At 36.0% G+C, this 18,270-nt stretch overlaps 1 protein-coding gene and 1 long non-coding RNA gene across 2 annotated transcripts; one reads left to right on the top strand and one right to left on the bottom strand.

The window, feature by feature from the left end:
- Nucleotides 1-4,643: 4,643 nt before the first annotated feature.
- LOC131031197 (uncharacterized) lies at nucleotides 4,644-8,237 on the bottom strand. The gene is made up of 2 exons (XR_009102996.1): nucleotides 8,085-8,237; nucleotides 4,644-5,014 (listed from the first exon to the last, which is right to left on the bottom strand). It is a non-coding gene; the product is annotated as an uncharacterized LOC131031197 (long non-coding RNA).
- A 1-nt stretch (nucleotide 8,238) lies between these two features.
- LOC131042770 (uncharacterized) lies at nucleotides 8,239-14,815 on the top strand. Its single transcript, XM_057976085.2, has 2 exons — nucleotides 8,239-8,649; nucleotides 14,430-14,815. Exons 1-2 carry the CDS (start codon nucleotides 8,385-8,387, stop codon nucleotides 14,582-14,584), a joined length of 420 nt encoding a protein of 139 aa, XP_057832068.2. The 5' UTR covers nucleotides 8,239-8,384; the 3' UTR covers nucleotides 14,585-14,815.
- Nucleotides 14,816-18,270: the final 3,455 nt, after the last annotated feature.

Genomic DNA, 18,270 nt, shown 5'->3' with positions numbered 1-18,270 from the left:
ATTTTTGTTTTTGTCTAGATGCACATAGTTCATCATCACCCTCATCCATTATATCATGGTGCATAACACTAGTGCTATAGCAAATAACAAGTTGCTCTTTGCATTGAAGTTACTTTAAAAACATAAATCCTTCATCCATTTTTACCATCTTCAATTTATCCATTCTTTTCTTTCCACCCAAACATGTGTCATTGTAGTTGCATTAATTCCTTGTGAATTATCTTCATCAAATATTTACACCCATGCAATCTAGAATCCTATCATCCAAGCAACATCAATGAATATGTTCAATCCTCATCTATCATCAATTCTATATCCATGGTATGTACATTATCCCAATTTGACTTCTCTCAAGTCTATCATGACACATTTTTCTTATCATTTGTCTTTTCAAAAGACCTCCAGAGCTCAATTTTTTTTCCAAAAGCTCTCTTAAGGGGGCACCACTTCCATCACCACCCTTGAGCGACTAAGGCACACTGCCATTGAAACTTCATCCCATCTTACTTTTTATTCTTTTTTGACTCAATGTCACTTAGTTGTGACATTGTATCAAAGATGGACAGAATATAGACACCTAAACATTTTCCTTATAACCCTTATTCTAATCAAACTAAAGAATATATCACTTAGTCAAATCCCTTTCACTTTATGTTCTCCACTTAATTAATTAATCCCTTTTCCAACTCACATAAATAAATAGTTTTATCATTATTTACACCTATTTTCCACAGCACATGGTTGAAATAATTAAATTATATTATTATTTTATTGTGGCTATATTCTCTCCAACTAATTCTAAATATAAAGGGGTGCTAAGTATGCTCGTCCTCCACATCCCTCATAGTTGCAATATTCTCTCCACCGATTTTCAAGAATTAAGAACACCTTAAGTACGCTTGCCCCTTACATCCCTCATAGTTGCAACTACTTACTAATGTTAATAAATGCACACCAGCTCTTCATATTCTAACAGTCTCCATCATAACCTTTCGATCTCTACTCAATCTTAGGGAAATCCTTTCAATTATCCTTCATCGTTGATCTCACACACTCATTTCACTTCATTACATTCATGTTTAAGTTAATGTTGTCAAAATAGTATCCTCTTGCACAATAACATCCACATTCCAACCAATCGCTTGGAGCAAACTGTATTCACAATAGAATTTTATCGCAATGTTGCTTTGATTGTTTGTGTTATTGCTTTCTTTTGGATTCTTTTGTGAGCTCTATTTGAAGTTTGCCTTGTTTTCATTTGCCATTGCAATTTTGCATGTGTTTCCTATTTGGTCTCCATACTAGTGGCTTATAGCTACAACTCAATTTTGCACAAACTCATGATTGCCAATGGTAAACATAAGCTCCAAAAAACAGTTGGATAATTTATAGTGACACTCAAGCTTTCTGATATTTTCTGGAGGAGCCATATTTACGCTATATGTAATGACAACTTTGTGTCATCACTAAGGAAAAAGGGCTTATACTGAATAGAATCTGCGAAGTGCATTTTTCTGCAATCATAAAATAAAAGAACTTTTCTCATAAACAATGCTGTTAATATCCGTCTTGCCTTACACTGCAGATTAACATATTAATGAGAATGGAAAGTACTTGGGTTGTCCGAATTATGAGTTTCAACTACATGCTTAGACATTAGTAGGTATTTCTGTTTCATGTACTCCTCCTTAACTTGATTTCCATTTGAAGATTGGGACTACAGACTTCCTCTATCATGGAATTTTCAAAATGGGCCCTTTTGATTGCATTTGTATATACATGGATTAGATCTGGCCCCAGTTGTGATGTGCCCTCTCTTAAGTGGCATCTACTTCAGTTTTTATACACCAACTACACAAAAGGAGAGACAATATCAATGCATAAAGACAAAACAAGATTTTACTTTTTTTGTGATTTGCCAGTGTAAACCGAAGGAATGAATAGGCACTGACATGTAATCATTATAGATATAGAGGCATTGATGCGGGGGCATCAATGTTATGCATTTGGTTACTTTTGTTTTTTAGGTTGTTTTGGGCGTGTTTGAGTCCAATAAGGTCTAATAAGATCATTTGAGACCATTTGAAGTCATGATCCATTTTGGAGTGTTTCATGACAAATTGTCAAAAATGCCAAAAATATGTAAAAGTTGTCATGTCAAAAATTGTCAAAGTTGTCAAAAGTTGCATCTTTGGAAAGTTTTGTGTATTTGATAAGTTAGAAGTCCTTCCTCTGCATCAGGCATCCACCATGTTATGCTCTAATAATGAACAGAAGTCTATCATGTTTCAATTACCAACCTTGCAAGAGGCTTACCTATGTTGTTTAGGCAGAGTATTTTGTTTCCTGAATTCTGATTAAAATTCACTACTTTCCTAGTAGCAATTTCTAAGGGATCTGATTTTGTTCCCCTTATTGTCTATTCCAAATTTCCAAATTAGTTAAAAAATGTGTGGAATAATACCTTCAAGATCAATTAAATAGATATTGAATTTTTGAACCAGTAACCACAGAAAATTATTTCAACAATTGCACAGAACTATTTAACATTGTGTACACTTTTATAATGCTAAAAACACAATTAATCGTTTCCCGTTTAATGATAAGGATTTGGGATGTGGTCCAATCAATAAGTTATTGATTGTTGACTGGCAGACTTTACTGTTTGCTTTGCAGTATTCCACTGTGGACTTCATTTGCTTAATGCAGGTTCGTTCAACTGTCTGCCAGGCTATGATCTAATCTTAAGGTCAGGCACTTATCTCCAAACTATGGTTCAAAAACCTGTAGGGCATGCCCTCTGTATTACTGCAGGGTGTGTACATGATGGAGTTAACTTAGCAAGTACTGGCAATCTGACCAAGGCGTGAAGTGCTCATTAGCTTCCCCGCTAAACCATACTGTATACTCTATTCTGAGAGAGTGGCCTACTCCTCAATTAGCAGGCCTATTTACCATTTTAAGAAAATAAACTTCTTAAACCGATCAGCTCTCAATAAATAATCAAATCCAATTAAAGTACCATAACTGCTATACATTCTTAACACTATCAATTTTCTTATGGAAACTTACAATTTGATGGATTTTTCTATAGAAGGCAGAAATCTTCACTTGACTTAAAATTTTTAAATCTTTACATCAATAAAATAATGTATTTGTACCTTCTCATGTCTCCTTGCTTTATGTGATGGTTACTTCCCTATATGGCTATAGGGGGGATGTTGTCCTGCCTTATGGCAGTATGCCTGTTGTAGTCATATTTGGTAGTTTCTTCGCACAAAGTCCGGAGGTAGGAGGGGTATCTTTGGTTTGGATGGTGGATTTTTCTTTGGTTTGGAGGGGTATCTTTTGGTTTGGTTTGGATATCTTGGTTGGCGGGCTGTTTTGAATTTCTTTTGTAAGTTTGGGATCTCTTTGGCTTATGGCAACCATTACATATTAATCAGTACTTGTACGGCAGGGGTACTTGCATAATATCTGTTTGATCCTCTGTTTTTGGTAATCATTTTTCGTTGCGACTGGTTGTTGGTTGCGTTCCCATCAGGCTTTCGTACCTTAAGCACTTGGTTTTTTTCTCTTCACTTCATTTGATATCATGATCTATCGATGATTAGTTGTTCTAATGATTGGGGATATTATGCTATTCGCTGGCTTTATCATTGTGTGATCATCCTCATATTAGCAGGTTTCTTTCATGATGTGATAATTACGACATGGTGATCCCGTTCTCAGTTATATTGATTGTTGGTGGGCACTTATTGCTTTCATTCGATCTTTGTCTTGCTTTTCACTCTAACATCATGTTCTGTTTTCTATGGAGAATTCTTGCCAAATTTGGCAAATGGTGGCTTTTTCTGAGGAATTGGAAAGAGCAGTTAATGTGGTATTGCAGAGGATTTCTTATTTTGATATTATTCCTTTGGTTACTACTTTGGATTATTCTTTGGTTCGGTCTCCTCCTCCTCCCTGAGGGTCCTCAATATCCTTCCCTTTTTTTTTATTTGGATCTGTCTATGTTTGCTCACCATATTTGTGATGGCAGGATCTCTTATTCTTGGTTCTCTCATGGCTCTGAGTTTTGTTTTTTTCAGAGCTTTGGATTCTTGTGGTGTTTAGACAGGCTGGATTTTGGGGTGATGGCTCTGATTTTTGGTGGACATTCTTGACTCCATCTTCAGATGCTCCTGTTAGACTGATTCTTACAGCTTCCTTTATATCTAATGCGGATGGCAATGCATTGCAATGTATTAGGGGGGTTTTGGTATGCCTATGGGCTTTGTGTAATGGGTAGATAGGCTTATGTTTTCTTGAGCAATACTGAAGGGTTTTCTTATTGGTTCTTTCCCTTCAGTGCTCTTTGAACTAAACACATGTAAAAATATATATAATCAATATAATTTTAGTGGTCTCATCCACTTTTATAAAAAAATAAAAATAAAAAAAATCCAAATGTTTATATCATACTGCCATATATCTGAAGTAGTAAGAACAACCCAACCAATTTTCACGCCTGAATCTTGATAATCATTTTTAGCAATTACTGAGTGTGGCAAACTTATGTTCAAGAAGTACTTTTAAAATCAATGAAACCTCCTTTTTTGGCTAATTGAATGAAACAAATAATTATTTAACTAAGCAAGAAAGAATCTTCAATTGCAAGATCAACATTCATCAGATTCACATGACTTCAGTTTCCAACTGCAAATGTTTTTACAACTGTGAAGAAAAAGGAAAAATCATAGAGAATGCATTTTTATCAAATATAACCTCATCTGCAGAATTGGCTAATTAGCAACATCCATAAAACGATAAATGATAAGTACTTCAAAGCAAGTTTCTCCAAATTCATATTGGCCTCATGTCTCCGTATTATTCTGAACATTTTCTGTTATTTCAAATTCTCTGTCAACTTGTTTCACATTATTCTCCGATTTCATTTCAGTCTGCCTTCGATTATCATTCATTATGGCCTCTAGATCCTCCATTCTCCTTTTTACTACTACTGTGCAGAGAACTGAAATGCATGAGAAAAAAGAAAAAGTCATCAGCACGTTTACAAGTGTGAAGTACATTATAGGATGAAAATGACAGAATACATTATCATTCTAATTTCTGATTCAAAACACTCGAGGGTGAAGAAACAGATGGAGCAACGGTTTACATAGTGCCAAAGTTGTACAGCTATTTGTAAGGGCAGGCACTCCCTCCAGAGAAACATGGATGTCAGAATGGAAGAGGTGCATAGTACCATTTGCCAACATTTTTTGAGAGCAACATAATATAGTAGGACTGGTGGGGTAAAGAAGAACCACTTCAGTCAATGAAAGTGTCTAAGTGATTTGAATACAAGGAATTTCTTCATTTTTATGTTCATTGCATGGATTCAAAGGTGTAAAACAGGGTTCCAAGTTGCAAAGACACAGAATTGGTGGAGAAAGGATGTTTATTGATATTGTCATGACCCCAAAAGACAGAGCTATAAGGCATTGTAACATCTGCTAATAGACCGAGATAGTGGAATTAGGAGCTTTTTGCTGACTCTTGCTGGAGTTTTCACCCTTCAAGGGTTTCTCAAGAGTATATATTTTGTTGCAGTCTTATTTGTGTGTGCTCTTTGCAAGTTTTTACCGTTGTTTTCATATTTCCTTTATGTTGCTTCCTGAAGAAACATATAGTATTGTGTTGGGCTTGCATTGGAGGTGTTAGATGATGTTTTTTAAGGTTTTAGTCGAGTTGACATCAAGATTATCTGTAACTGGTGATCGCTAGGAGACTATCTCCAGAGTTTCACAGATCAATACCTGGACTGCATTCTAAATTTTTAACACACCTAGGAGATGACAATTTCAAAGGTGAACATCATGTCTCTTGGGTCTTGGTAGACGAGCTCTCTGTTGCAGAAGCATCAATACATCAAATCTGGGGATCTTTCCTCTCAGTTAATCACTTTAGTAATAAAAACTTATGGGGAATAGTGAATGGAAATGAAACATCACCTACGGATGTAAATAAGTTAATGAATTGACATTAAAAAAATGTAGAAGCCTTAGATATGTTTGGTCTTGTTCTATTTGACATTGAATTACATAATGTACAAATGGTCAACAGAGATTTAGGATAATTAGAATAAAATGTTTGGAGCAAAAATATTTAATGCGAAGTTTTCTCTAAAACTTCAAAGTTAAGGCTCTAGTAGACGATGAAGATGCCAAGGCAACAATGTGCCTTCAAAATACATTAATGTTATTTTTACATTCAGTCAGATTACTTCTCAAACCCTAAAAAATGTGATTGCAATCCTTTTAATGAACGAAAAAAAAAAAAAATGCAAAAAAGATAGAAGTTGTATCTCAACATGAGTATGTATTAAACTCACGAAGCAATGGTAAGAGATTTGATAAAATCATAGGGGAAATTGAATGTTATTATTGTAATAAAAGGTTCACAATTTGGACTCGTAAGAAAAAGGGTCACACAACTTGGAGGTTTTTCATCATCTTAAAGTCAGCTTCTAGCTTAGAGATGGTGCTTTGTAGAAGAAGCATATGTTTTTTGTTTCCCTTTTTGATGTTGAAAGAACAGAAAAATGCATATATTGTGAAGTTTGTTTTTGAAGACAAGAAGGGATCTATTGAACTCAATATGGATTGTTGCTTAGATAGTTTGGGAGTATGTGGATCTTGGAATTATACCTTTCAAAGGGTGGTCATGAGACAACATGATGGAGCACTATGAATGTAGCTCAACATGGAATGTTGTCTAATGATTTGGGAGATTTGGGATTTAGTAGTTTGGGGAGGTCATAATTTGGAAACTAGAATTTAATTTAGGAGCTACACCCTTTCAAGGGTAATGAGGCAGCTTGATAGAGTTTTACTTGGCTTTGGAATTGTTTTTCAAAGAAGTTTCTAAAAAATATGTATTTGTTTGTTTCAATCAATATGTTTTCTTACGAAAAATGTAAACCTTGAGGTGGAGTGTTTGAATATTAGTGTTTAGGTACTGTAATGAAGTCATCTTAGTGACATGTTGTTTATTATTCATATTAAAAATAATTAATTGCATCCCCATAAAATGATAGTTTGGGAAGTTATATTTGAAGGACGGATGAGTTCGATAATATGATCATTATTTGTGTTTCTTCTTTATTATGCAAATGTGAATACCCTTTTCATTAATCTTTTAATGGAACCCTAAAAAGTGATTCTTTCCATTTACCTTTTATATTGGTTATTAACTTTATACCCAAATTGTGTGCCCCTTCATTTTGACCTAATGACCAAACTCAGTAGTAAACCTTAACATGCCGATCCACCTAGAACTAGAGCATAAAAAAATAAAGATCCCTTGTAGAGGAGGTTTTTAGTGACGGCTGCAAAGGGGGGACTGTGTTTGCAATAACTGCTTGATAGATTTCATTGCAACGATGCAACCTACAAGTGGTCTTGAATAAGAATAAATTCTAAATTATCTGATAATTTCCCAATACAATATTCAATGGCAATTTCGGAGGAGGCTTGACAACCTGTGATGTAGCTAAAAGTTCCATATTGTATGGGGTAATTTTACTGCAAAATGATCCTAAATTTGATTAGCGTCACCTGCTAAAAAAATTGGGAAGCCCTGTCCACGAAAACACCATCTAAGAGGCAAAAGAGCTAAAAGATATGTGAAAATTGTTTAGTTTAATAAATATCAACAAGTGCAAAGTGGCTCTTGCAGATCTCTCAATAGCATTTTGAGTTCAAAACACATAGCAATCACAAATTCCCATGTTTTCTCATCCGGTTCTCTTAGGGCATGAAATAAGGTCTTTTAAATGAAATGCTCTTTTACAGTATATGGGTTGAGTTGTCATTGTAGCCTAATCGAATAATAAACACAACATTTCTTCTCTCAGACTAAGTATTACTCTCATACGGGGGAAGATGTTAAGCAAGATCAAACGGCCACAGTTCAATAAAAAATCAATGAAGAAACATAACTTTTTAACCCGCAAAAGAGAAAGTGCAAATGGGTTAATCATTCAACATTTTAAGCTGCAGAAAAGCGGAAAGAATAGTGTTACATGAAGAAATAATCACCTCCCAAAGTTCCAACTGCCCATACCCACAGGATCCTCACACCAGCGTTCTCCCCGAACATTTTATTTAGCGCAAGGGTAAAATACTGAGGTGCCTTTCAGTTATATTTTCCGAGCTGGACGCTTTTAAACCCGAAACGTTTAACGCAACATATATCTCCATAAAATAATATACTTTATGCCCCACTTTAGTTGTACCAAATAGCCCAATGTGCTCGTGGGCTACATAATCACAAAAACTCGTGGGTATATATGGACAAGATACTCACAAGCGCTAGGACATTCTGGGGAGGGCAAGGCAATGGCATCCTCTTGCAACCCATTTAGGACAACAGGTGTCTCCAACTGTATTAATGCACTGACCTCTTCGAAAAGGATTCCACCTTGGAGTCCTTGTAATGGAGGACGTCCCTGCTCTCTAACGAGTTCCAGAACCCTGATAAGGTGCAGTGCCGAAACTAATAATTCCAATATCGCATTTAAGACTTGCAGGAATTGCAAAAAGCAGTTTGATCCACAGCAGAACCACCCTCGTGCATGTAGCTACCATACTGCACACTTTGGAGGTAATCCCTGTGGTCCATAGTGCACAATCTCGTGTTTTAGGAAACATGTCTATACAGTATATTAATGTTGTAATTGAATCTTTGATTTTAATAAATATGGTATTCCTGGTATTGCTAAATGTTGGAAATTGATTTGGTAGAGTGGATTTTCCTTCTGGTGACCACCTAGCTTGAAAGTAACATTTCATAGGCCATACCCATCTGTAAGAAGCCTTTATTGTTGTGTTCAAGCTTAGTTCTGCGTCGTAGTAACCAGCTCCCTGGTGCATTATTCTGTCTTCTAGGAAACATGTCTATACAGATGTTGTATGCGCTTCTTTAATTTTAATGAGTATAGTAATCCTGGTATTATCATGTTAGAATTTGATTTGATGGAACGGATTTTCCTCATGGGGATTACCCATCTTGAAAATAAAAATTGATCGGCCATAACCATCTGGTAAGAGGCCTTTATTGTTGTGTAAAAGCTCCGTTCTGTGCCCCAGTAGCCAACTCTAGATATATCTTAATTGTTTAATTGTTGAAGAGGCGATTACTGTGCTTGGCTGCTCTACGGCTCCTGAGTCCAGCAGCGTTTTCTTCTTGTGGACAGCTAAGAAGCTCCAGCATGTGTGGCTGCAAAAAGGGATGAAGCCAGGTGCAATCCAGGGGTAGCTTTTGGGTACCATTCAGATGTTCAATCCTTGATGCGTATACATGACAATAAATGTAGGGTAAGAATGTGAACAGAAGATTAAACACCGATGAAGGAAGGTTTCGAGACTGAGATCCTAAAGAATGTTGATTTGTTGAACATGGAATCAGTTAAGCAAGATGACGAGATGTACAGGTGGAAAGATCTGTATTCACTGTTCTTTGAGATTTGAGCATATATTTGTCATTAGTGCTAAACCCATTATAAATTTTCTATTCAAATGCCTGCCCTGAATCAATCCTTTTGCAATAAGAACCTGAAACAAGTCTCTAGTCGTCAAGGGAATTCCGAGAGGAAGTAAACAAAAATCGAGCGATGGGCATCACCAAAGATATTCCCAAAAATTGGATGAATTTAGTCAGATCATATAACTTTTACGTAAATATCTAAGACAATCTCCAGTTATATTCACCTCCCTGCTATACCTTCTGGAGATATTTTTCCTACGAAAAAAACGATTAAAATTTGTATATCAGCCTCTACGAAGGGCATCATGTCAAACATATCAAAAGATGTGGATATTTTAAAGATTTACTATGTATTCTGAAACCCTTTGCCCACTTGACTGTGCTTAGACCATGGGGAATGCATAACTTAAAACCCCCTCAGGACCAAAACCTGCATCTTGAAGATGGAAAAAATAGATCTATATTGTCAGGATCACTAAGGCATATTCAAGTAAAAGCTTTATAATCAAAAAAAAAAAAAGCAAGGAAGAACATTTAACACAAAAAACAAGAAGTTCAAAAGACGAAAACCTTTGGGCATGCATCAAAATTCCCTTTGCCCACTTGACTGTGCTTAGACTATGGGGAATGCATAACTTAAAACCCCCTCAGGACCAAAACCTGCATCTCGAAGATGGAAAAAATAGATATATATTGTCAGGATCACTAAGGCATATTCAAGTAAAAGCTTTATATTCAAAAAAAAAAAAGCAAGGAAGAACATTTAACACAGAAAACAAGAAGTTCAAAAGACGAAAACCTTTGGGCATGCATCAAAATTCTTGCACTGTTATCCCTGATGGCTAGCTTCTGGGATTATTATCTGAAAACTATTGATTCACGTTTTTTCTTTCAATCCTATTTCAAGATCATTGACATGGTAAATCATCAGATAACGGACTCATGAAAGTGTGACACCAGAGGTCATCGATTTCATTCATATGTGTTAGCCATCAATGATCACATCCAAAAGAAGGCCATAATTTTTTTAAGATCTTTTGCTGTCCTTTGACACGGTTACTGTCACCTTTGTTTTCTTTACCTTAACAACTTGTTCACTCAAAGAAATATGTAATTATGAGGATACTAAGGTACTGTCCAAAGCCCATCTATCAAATTTATTGTCTCGCCAGAAGCTAACAATGCAGCTAAAGGCAAGTGTAATTAGGTGAAAGAGGACATATTACCTTGCCGGCAGGCTCCTTGGCACGTACCATGACAAAAGAATATGTTATCCATGGGCCATAGTATTAATACTTGGACACAGCTTGGATTCGCAGAACATTTTAGGCTTGGACTTGGCATGGGGCAAAACAAACCTCTATATGACTTGACAAATTAAAATACCATGAATTTCGAACAGAAACTCTGAAATAAACTTTGGAGTAGCTACTAAAATCAAACTCATCAAATTAAAAAGTGTCAGGTACACAAGGCTTTTGTTGCAGGGTCTATTATTTGTTTTAACGGTTCATGATGTAGAGTTTTCAGTTCATTTTTTAAAGATATATATTTATACTTTTGTAAAATAATGTGGATCCAATCGTATGACTCAATGAACTGAAGGGCAAATATGGCAAGTATACTGGCAACTTGGCAAATATGAAAAGGCTAACAAATAATATCAATCTTGTGCACATTCACCTTCCAATGATTTTTTATGAATTGATAAGAAAAATGCATTCTCTACACAGGGAGCAAATAGGGGTTCATTATGTGAAGGTTTTGTTTGTCTCAGATATCACACTTATCTTTGCAGACATCAAATACCATTGTTGGCCTCCGTACAAGGGTGGCCATCAAATTTAACCTTTGGAGATAACAGTACTTTTACAAAGGCCGAATAAACTCCCAAGTCAGCCGGGGTGAGGTGGTGAAACTCACTGCTACCATCTCATCTTGTGACTGTGTGAGCCTGGCAGAGGCACAGAATCTCAATACTATTTCTACTTGACATCAAGCCTTTCAAGCTTTAATGTTTTCTGTCTTTGTGATGCAGGAGCATCCTGCCTGCCCGTACCAGAATGGTAGCATCAAAACAAGGTATGGGCATCCAACAAATGGATTTGTAGAGAAGTCTTTAGACACTTGGCAGGTGTAACATCAAATCCCATAACTGTTCCCAGCATCCTGCCTGCCTGTGCCAGATGGCGTAAAAGCCAAATTAGTTACCATTTTATATGAAGCAGGGAAGAGGAAATGCATTGAGGCAGGACAATAAAAGATTACAGAACATACATCGGTGGGGAAGAGAAGTGGTGGAGCTGCAACGCAAGGTTAAGAGGCATCGTGGGAGGGGAGCGACCCAAGACAAGGCTTGTGGTGTGGCTGTGAAGAAGTAGAGAGGGGATGTGTGTGTGGGTATGCAGAAGGAGAGTAACGTCGGCCCAATAAGGAGAAAGGGAATCAGCCCAAAAACAATAAGAAGACATAAGGTTGCAATGTAACGCCTCAAAGTGGAACCCGATGAAATTAAAACACCAGGCTTGAAACGGTTTGCAATTTCATTAATACCATATAAGTTTGTAGAAGCATCACGGTGTGAGGTTGTAGTGAAGAGGAAGGAAGGGTTGCACAGCACTGGATGAGGTGTGTTGGACTGCGCAGCATGGGAGAGAAGATGCGATAAAGAGCATGAAGAAAACCAAGCTCTGTGTGAACAAGAAAGAGGAAGGCTGCATGTGGAAGGAGACAACTGTGTGGGAATTGAAGGATAGTTTACTGAGCAGAGACAAACTGAGAATGAGAATTGGAGAATGTGCCAAAAAATAAAAAACCAAAGTAAGCAAAGGAAGAAAAAGAGATAAAATGTGCAGATAGGACATAGAGAAGTGTATGCAGATGAAAGAGTGAAATTCTGTTTAGGGGAAATCACTGGAAAGCAAGAGGCCAATGGAAGGTCTATATATGTAATTGTTAATTCATAATTTGATGTGAATTGTTGCAATCTGTGTGTTAGTAAAAAACAGAGAGTCTCTGTTTGCTAATGTTTGAGTTTTGAGGTTTTTATAAAACAGTGAGTTTTGTATTGCATCACTTTGTGGCCAATGCATCTGGACTTGTTATAGATGTTTTTTGTGTATTTATCATTTTGCAAATGTGTTGAAGTGTTTTGGTTGTATTCTGAATACTCATGGCTTCTGTTCAAACTTGGTTGATGGAAGCTCTTTGGAGTTTAACCTTTTGTCTGGATGGGATATGCATAGTATACAACAAGAGAGATTACATCTATGTGCTCAACAGTAGTGAATCATTTTTCCTGCTGTAGTTTTGAATGGTAGTTTCATGGTGTTTAGCTCTATGGTATTCCCTTCATATTTGCACATTTCAATAGTCTTTCCTTATTGGCCATCCAAGTGAAAGTCAAGTGTGTGTTTATCTATTCAATTGGGTGCCTTTCCAAAGAAAGTGGTTTGACCTTCTGGACAAGGACCCATTTTGTAATGTCCCCATCCTTGACATTATGCTCATTGTATGTAATTACTCTGCAGATTAGGAACTCAGACACATTAATATTAATAATGAATAAAAGCAACAATGTGAATCTGCAAATCGATTTCAGATCATATTGATATCATGATCAGATTCTTATGATGACCATGGAAGCTATCAATCAGAATAGATGAAAGACAATGTTGAAACCTATAAGATCGAGGTGTAGATCATTCCTATCTTATTGTGATCCCAAGGAAGAAATGCAGATCGTACACGAAGCCTTCAATAGATTATTGTTCAAGAAATACTTAAGCAAACTAATAACAAAACTAATCATAATGAAGAGGCACATATGAGTCACTAAGTGCAAAGGGTGCGATGGTGAGATACAACTTCTCACATCAAGTCCTATCGAAAGATATGAAAGGCCATTGTGAGATCTTCCAAAGTGGGGAGAGGAAGATAGACGGAAGGATGTTTATAAGAGGATAAAAAATCAGCGCTTCAGAATAGCGACGGGATAGACATAAAGTTGCGGAACCGAAACACGATCTAGGAATTAAACCAGTAATCCATATTCAACATCAGGAATATAATGTACAATCAGGCCAATATACCATTATAACTGGCAGTCGATTTCATCTTCTACGTATTTGAAGACAACTCATATGATCACATAAAGTTATTGAAATTCTTTTGTACTTCATACGTATACAATCTAAGTTATATCACACTTATCTCAAGAATACAACCAGATCGCATTCTCCTTAAGATTAAATATAAGAAGACTTTATCAGATTTTATCATAAGAAGAACTGTATCAATATTGGTAGCATTCGTTTAATACAGATTGGACATTCATCGTACCAAATTAGGATCAAAGGGTTACATCAGACTATATAGAAGACAGATTACACCGTATTCCTTACCAGAAAGAGAATTTGGTGTATTGTATATAAACTGTTGTGAATTCCTCAAGTGCAAATCTATTTTATTGAAGAAAATCATTAATACTTCCATTCATACATTCGATTCTGTGGAGTCACTCTACAAATCGTGAACAATCCAAGTTAGGGATATTTAATCTTTAAATATAAGACAAAATTTAAGAGGTCCAATAACTAGGGACATTACACATTTCCACAAGTAACAAGTCATGCTCTATTTGTATGGGCTTGACATACAAGAACTACACTAATGGAAGTGGGTACCATTCCATAAATCCCAGCTTGATCTTTTGGTGAAGGATCCATGTCCATGAGTAAGAAGTCCCATGTTCTCTGTTTTATATCTTGTACATGCATGCCTGATAAGTCTATGCAAATTCCTATATAAACATAAGAATTTATTTAGTATCATTACATTTGCTGAAATTAGTTTATTCTTATTTTCCTAGGCACATGTTGATGTTAGTTTCTTCCCAGGGGAAACAAGGAGAAAGTTTGAAAGTGTGCACACTGGGGGGACCATGAATACACCAGATGGGGGCAAAATATCTCAATATTGGCACTGTTGTGGCTCTGAAGATCCTTTTGATGTCGGATGTGTTGCAGCACCTCATTCTTCATATGATGACTAAGATTTCATGTTATTTGTAATGGAAATAGTGATTCTACCTGGTGCAGATTGAACCTCTGTTCTCTGCAAGCAAGTCTCAGTAACACTGTTCAGTTTTTCAGTTATCCCCGTGATGTATTCTACTTCTGCAAGATTAAAAAACCCATACATTTTATGAAAATACAAAATGAACAGTAAATACATATTTCTATTTATAAGCCCACCATATGCAAAACAGATTCATCAAATCAAAGTGTATATGTTCAGTCCAGAAAACACAAGCAGCAGCATTAACTTATCTTTCATCAAGCAAAAAAATGAATTACAGATTGGAACCAACAATCCTCCCCAAACTGAAAGATCAACACCCAAAATCATCCTCACAACACGAAAACCCAAAAACAGAGACTACCTGAAACAGCAGTTATATCCCAGAACCCCACAAACAGTTACAAAATAGCAAAGCTGACAGATAGTGGGAATCAACATTTAAAACAGCCGTTGCATTGGTACTCCAGAATCATTAATCCTTTGGAATCCATTTCTTGGTCTAGCATTTCTAAAAGCTTTTATTGTTTTGTTACAAACTAAAATTCAAAATTTGATGGGAACATTAATTTGGAAAGGTTCGTATTAAGGGTGCGGTCCCATGAGGGGGCTTAAGCTTCTATTTTCATGGAGCAGGAGGTCCCATGAAACAAAAAAACTTATGCTACAGGTTTATTTATAATCTTTTAAAAAAAAATAGCAGCTCCTACTTTTTAGGACTGCATATTTCAGCGGGTGAAATTGGGGTGGGGCTAGAAATTGCCCCACCAGCTTAGGGATGATATCTGCCACTTGTCACATATTTAAGTTTAGATTGCTGTTAAAAAATAATTTTGGAGGGAAAATAAGTTTTTTAAATTGTTTTTCTCATTGCAGAAAGAATAGAAGACAAAGCTATGTATCGATGAGACCACCAGCTTTCTTAAATTAAGGAGCTTAAGTTTTTAAGCAGAACTGTGCTACAATTTCATGGGACCACCTGCTTAAAAAAATCCTAAAAAACCTCTGCAGCACCCACTCTACTTTTTAGGAAGCCCCCCTCCATGGGAGCCCAGCCTAAGTCTACCCCGGTGATCGTTATATTGTAAATAAACTACATAACTTGGGGACGCGTCCCCGGGCTAAAATCCCCCGTCCTCGTATAGGGGACGTCCCCCCGCCGTCCCCAAAATTGCAAAATTTGTGGGAAATGTCTCAGAAACTTGGGGACGGCAGTGATTCTCAAAGGAGACATCCCCCGTCCCCATTTTCCGACGTCCCCAAAATTGCAAATTTTGTGGGAAATGTCTCAGAAACTTGGGGACGGCAGTGATTCTCAAAGGAGACATCCCCCGTCCCCATTTTCCCAGCACATTTAAAAAAAAAAAAGACTCAAATGCTTAGAAACAACATTTTTTAATTTTATTATAGGTCTATAAAACTGGATTTTCACTAATATGATGACTAAACATTTCTGAATCACTTCCAAATGCACTTAGAAATAATGAGCAGCAGCCTGGTAATAAATTTCACAAACACTTAGAACTCGGTAGTGCATAAAAAAGTGGTTGCAGGTCTGCAATATTGGACTTTTCACAATTATGAAAGATAAATAGGTCTGAATCATAGCCAAATGCACTCAGAAATATGAATAACAGCTTGGTATAGAATTTCACAAACACCCAAAACTTTGTAGTGCATAAAGAAGTGGTTGTAGGTCATAATACATGCAAACAAGTGTTGGCATATTGACAATGTATTTTCAATTATGAGTGCATAGTGAGTACTGACAATGAATTCGGGATTATGAATGCATATTGAGTATTGACAATGAATATTGAACACAAATGTGGTATGCTAAGGTTCTATAATGTACATATACCTGCTTTATCCATGTTTTCATATGAATATAATGTATATATACATGCTTTATCTATTTTCATATGAACATTTAAAATTTCTCTATATATTTTTAAATTTTTCCTATATTTTATATAATCGTCCCCTTCGCCGTCCCTGAAAACTCAGGGTAACATAGTAAATAAATCAAGCAAGGTTATTGGTCTATGTGGGAGATCAGTAGTTTGTTTTAAGAATGCTTTTCATTGCTTTACATTTCTAGTTTTGGCTGGGAATAAAGAAATGTGAGTACTTTTCCTTTTTGGCCTTGTTATTAAATATTAATCATCCCAATTTTGTACAAATGATTCATCCTTGGAGCCTTGCTATGCATTTAAGGAAATGAAAATACGTGTAGTTAGGGAACATGCATTTTATTGAAGAATAACAACAAAGAAAAAGGGATTAAATTCATGGCAATGGCACCATGCTTGCTCCTTATACTAGCATCAAAACAAAATGGAATACTTTTGCAGTGGCAATCTTCTATATCACAAAAACTTGTTAACACTTAAGGGCTTGCCCTTAGACACCAACAAGAAATGCTTTCGAACTTTGGCTACCTAGAGGTGTGCAGCAACTATTAATAATGAAGTATTTCAGTCTTCTTTGTCTGTGTAATGGTTATAACTAGATAAATAGGGCATGCTTATGGAATTCCGACTCCAGCAACATATATGCCATGATTATATAGAGTACAAGGTTCTGTCTCAAAAACCTTCTACAATCATGGATTTTCTCTCTTGGAAGTAAAGATTTTAATCGTCAAGGACTTTTTTGCACTCAATTGAGTCAACAATTGGTGTTTATTAAAGCTATGTATCGGAAAAATTGCATTCTAACATTTTTCAACAAATATGTAAGCTTTTGAAGCATATAGCATTTGCCCCTCTGATTTAAAATTTTGAGATTTTGGGATTTATAATGTTAGTGTCACCCATTAGAGTCAATTTTCTTATTGTTCCTTGCCAATTTATATCAATATTCATTTCTGCTTGACATAATTGTAACCTATGGGGAGAAAGTTGAGCTCTTTTCTCTGCGTTTATCCATCAATTTGATATCACTATTCCTGTATAAAAACAATAGCAATTAGCTGCAAAAACCGTTAATCTACAACTAGAAAATGCCAGCTTTCTTCCATGTTTCATGGTGTCTGTAACATTTAGGATTTCAGGGCCCACTACCATTTCATTCTGTTCAATGTGCATTTCATAAACCATTTAATGGTTTGTGTTGTGGAAGCCTGGAGTTCCTCGGAGCAGCTCAATTTGGTCGCTATTTTAAACATATTTTTTTAATGATGCTTAGCATTGAGAGATAGTTCATTCTTTCCTATCATTTCATTTCTGTATGAGGCGTTTAGAAAATTTACATTCATTTTTCCGACTGATCTTGGAAAATTGTCGTTCTAGACTATAGTAAATGAGTTGCTTTCTGTTCCAAAATAAAAAATAAAGTTTTTCTATGTTATTTCTACTGCTATTGTCCTCCTTTGCTCCCATTTTATGTGAAAATTCTATATAGAATCAGTTCCTTGTGATAAACAACTTGTTACCAAGTCAAATGTCAGTAAGCTTAAGATTGAAAGTGATTTACACAGAAGAAACACACAACAATGATCGATTTTCTACTGCTATTGTCCTCCTTTGCTCCCATTTTATGTGAAAATTCTATATAGAATCAGTTCCTTGTGATAAACAACTTGTTACCAAGTCAAATGTCAGTAAGCTTAAGATTGAAAGTGATTTACACAGAAGAAACACACAACAATGATCGATC

This window comes from Cryptomeria japonica, chromosome 10, assembly GCF_030272615.1.
Source record: "Cryptomeria japonica chromosome 10, Sugi_1.0, whole genome shotgun sequence".
In the NCBI taxonomy this organism is placed as follows: Eukaryota; Viridiplantae; Streptophyta; class Pinopsida; order Cupressales; family Cupressaceae; genus Cryptomeria; species Cryptomeria japonica.
This window is presented reverse-complemented; position numbering and strand designations above follow the sequence as displayed.

What these genes read in the sequence shown, in the direction of transcription:
- LOC131042770 (XM_057976085.2), top strand. Translation starts at nt 8,385, where the DNA reads ATGGCATCCTCTTGCAACCCATTTAGGACAACAGGTGTCTCCAACTGT. An exon ending in CCATACTGCACACTTTGGAG is followed by an intron (nt 8,650 to 14,429) that starts GTAATCCCTGTG and finishes GTTTCTTCCCAG; the next exon opens with GGGAAACAAGGAGAAAGTTT.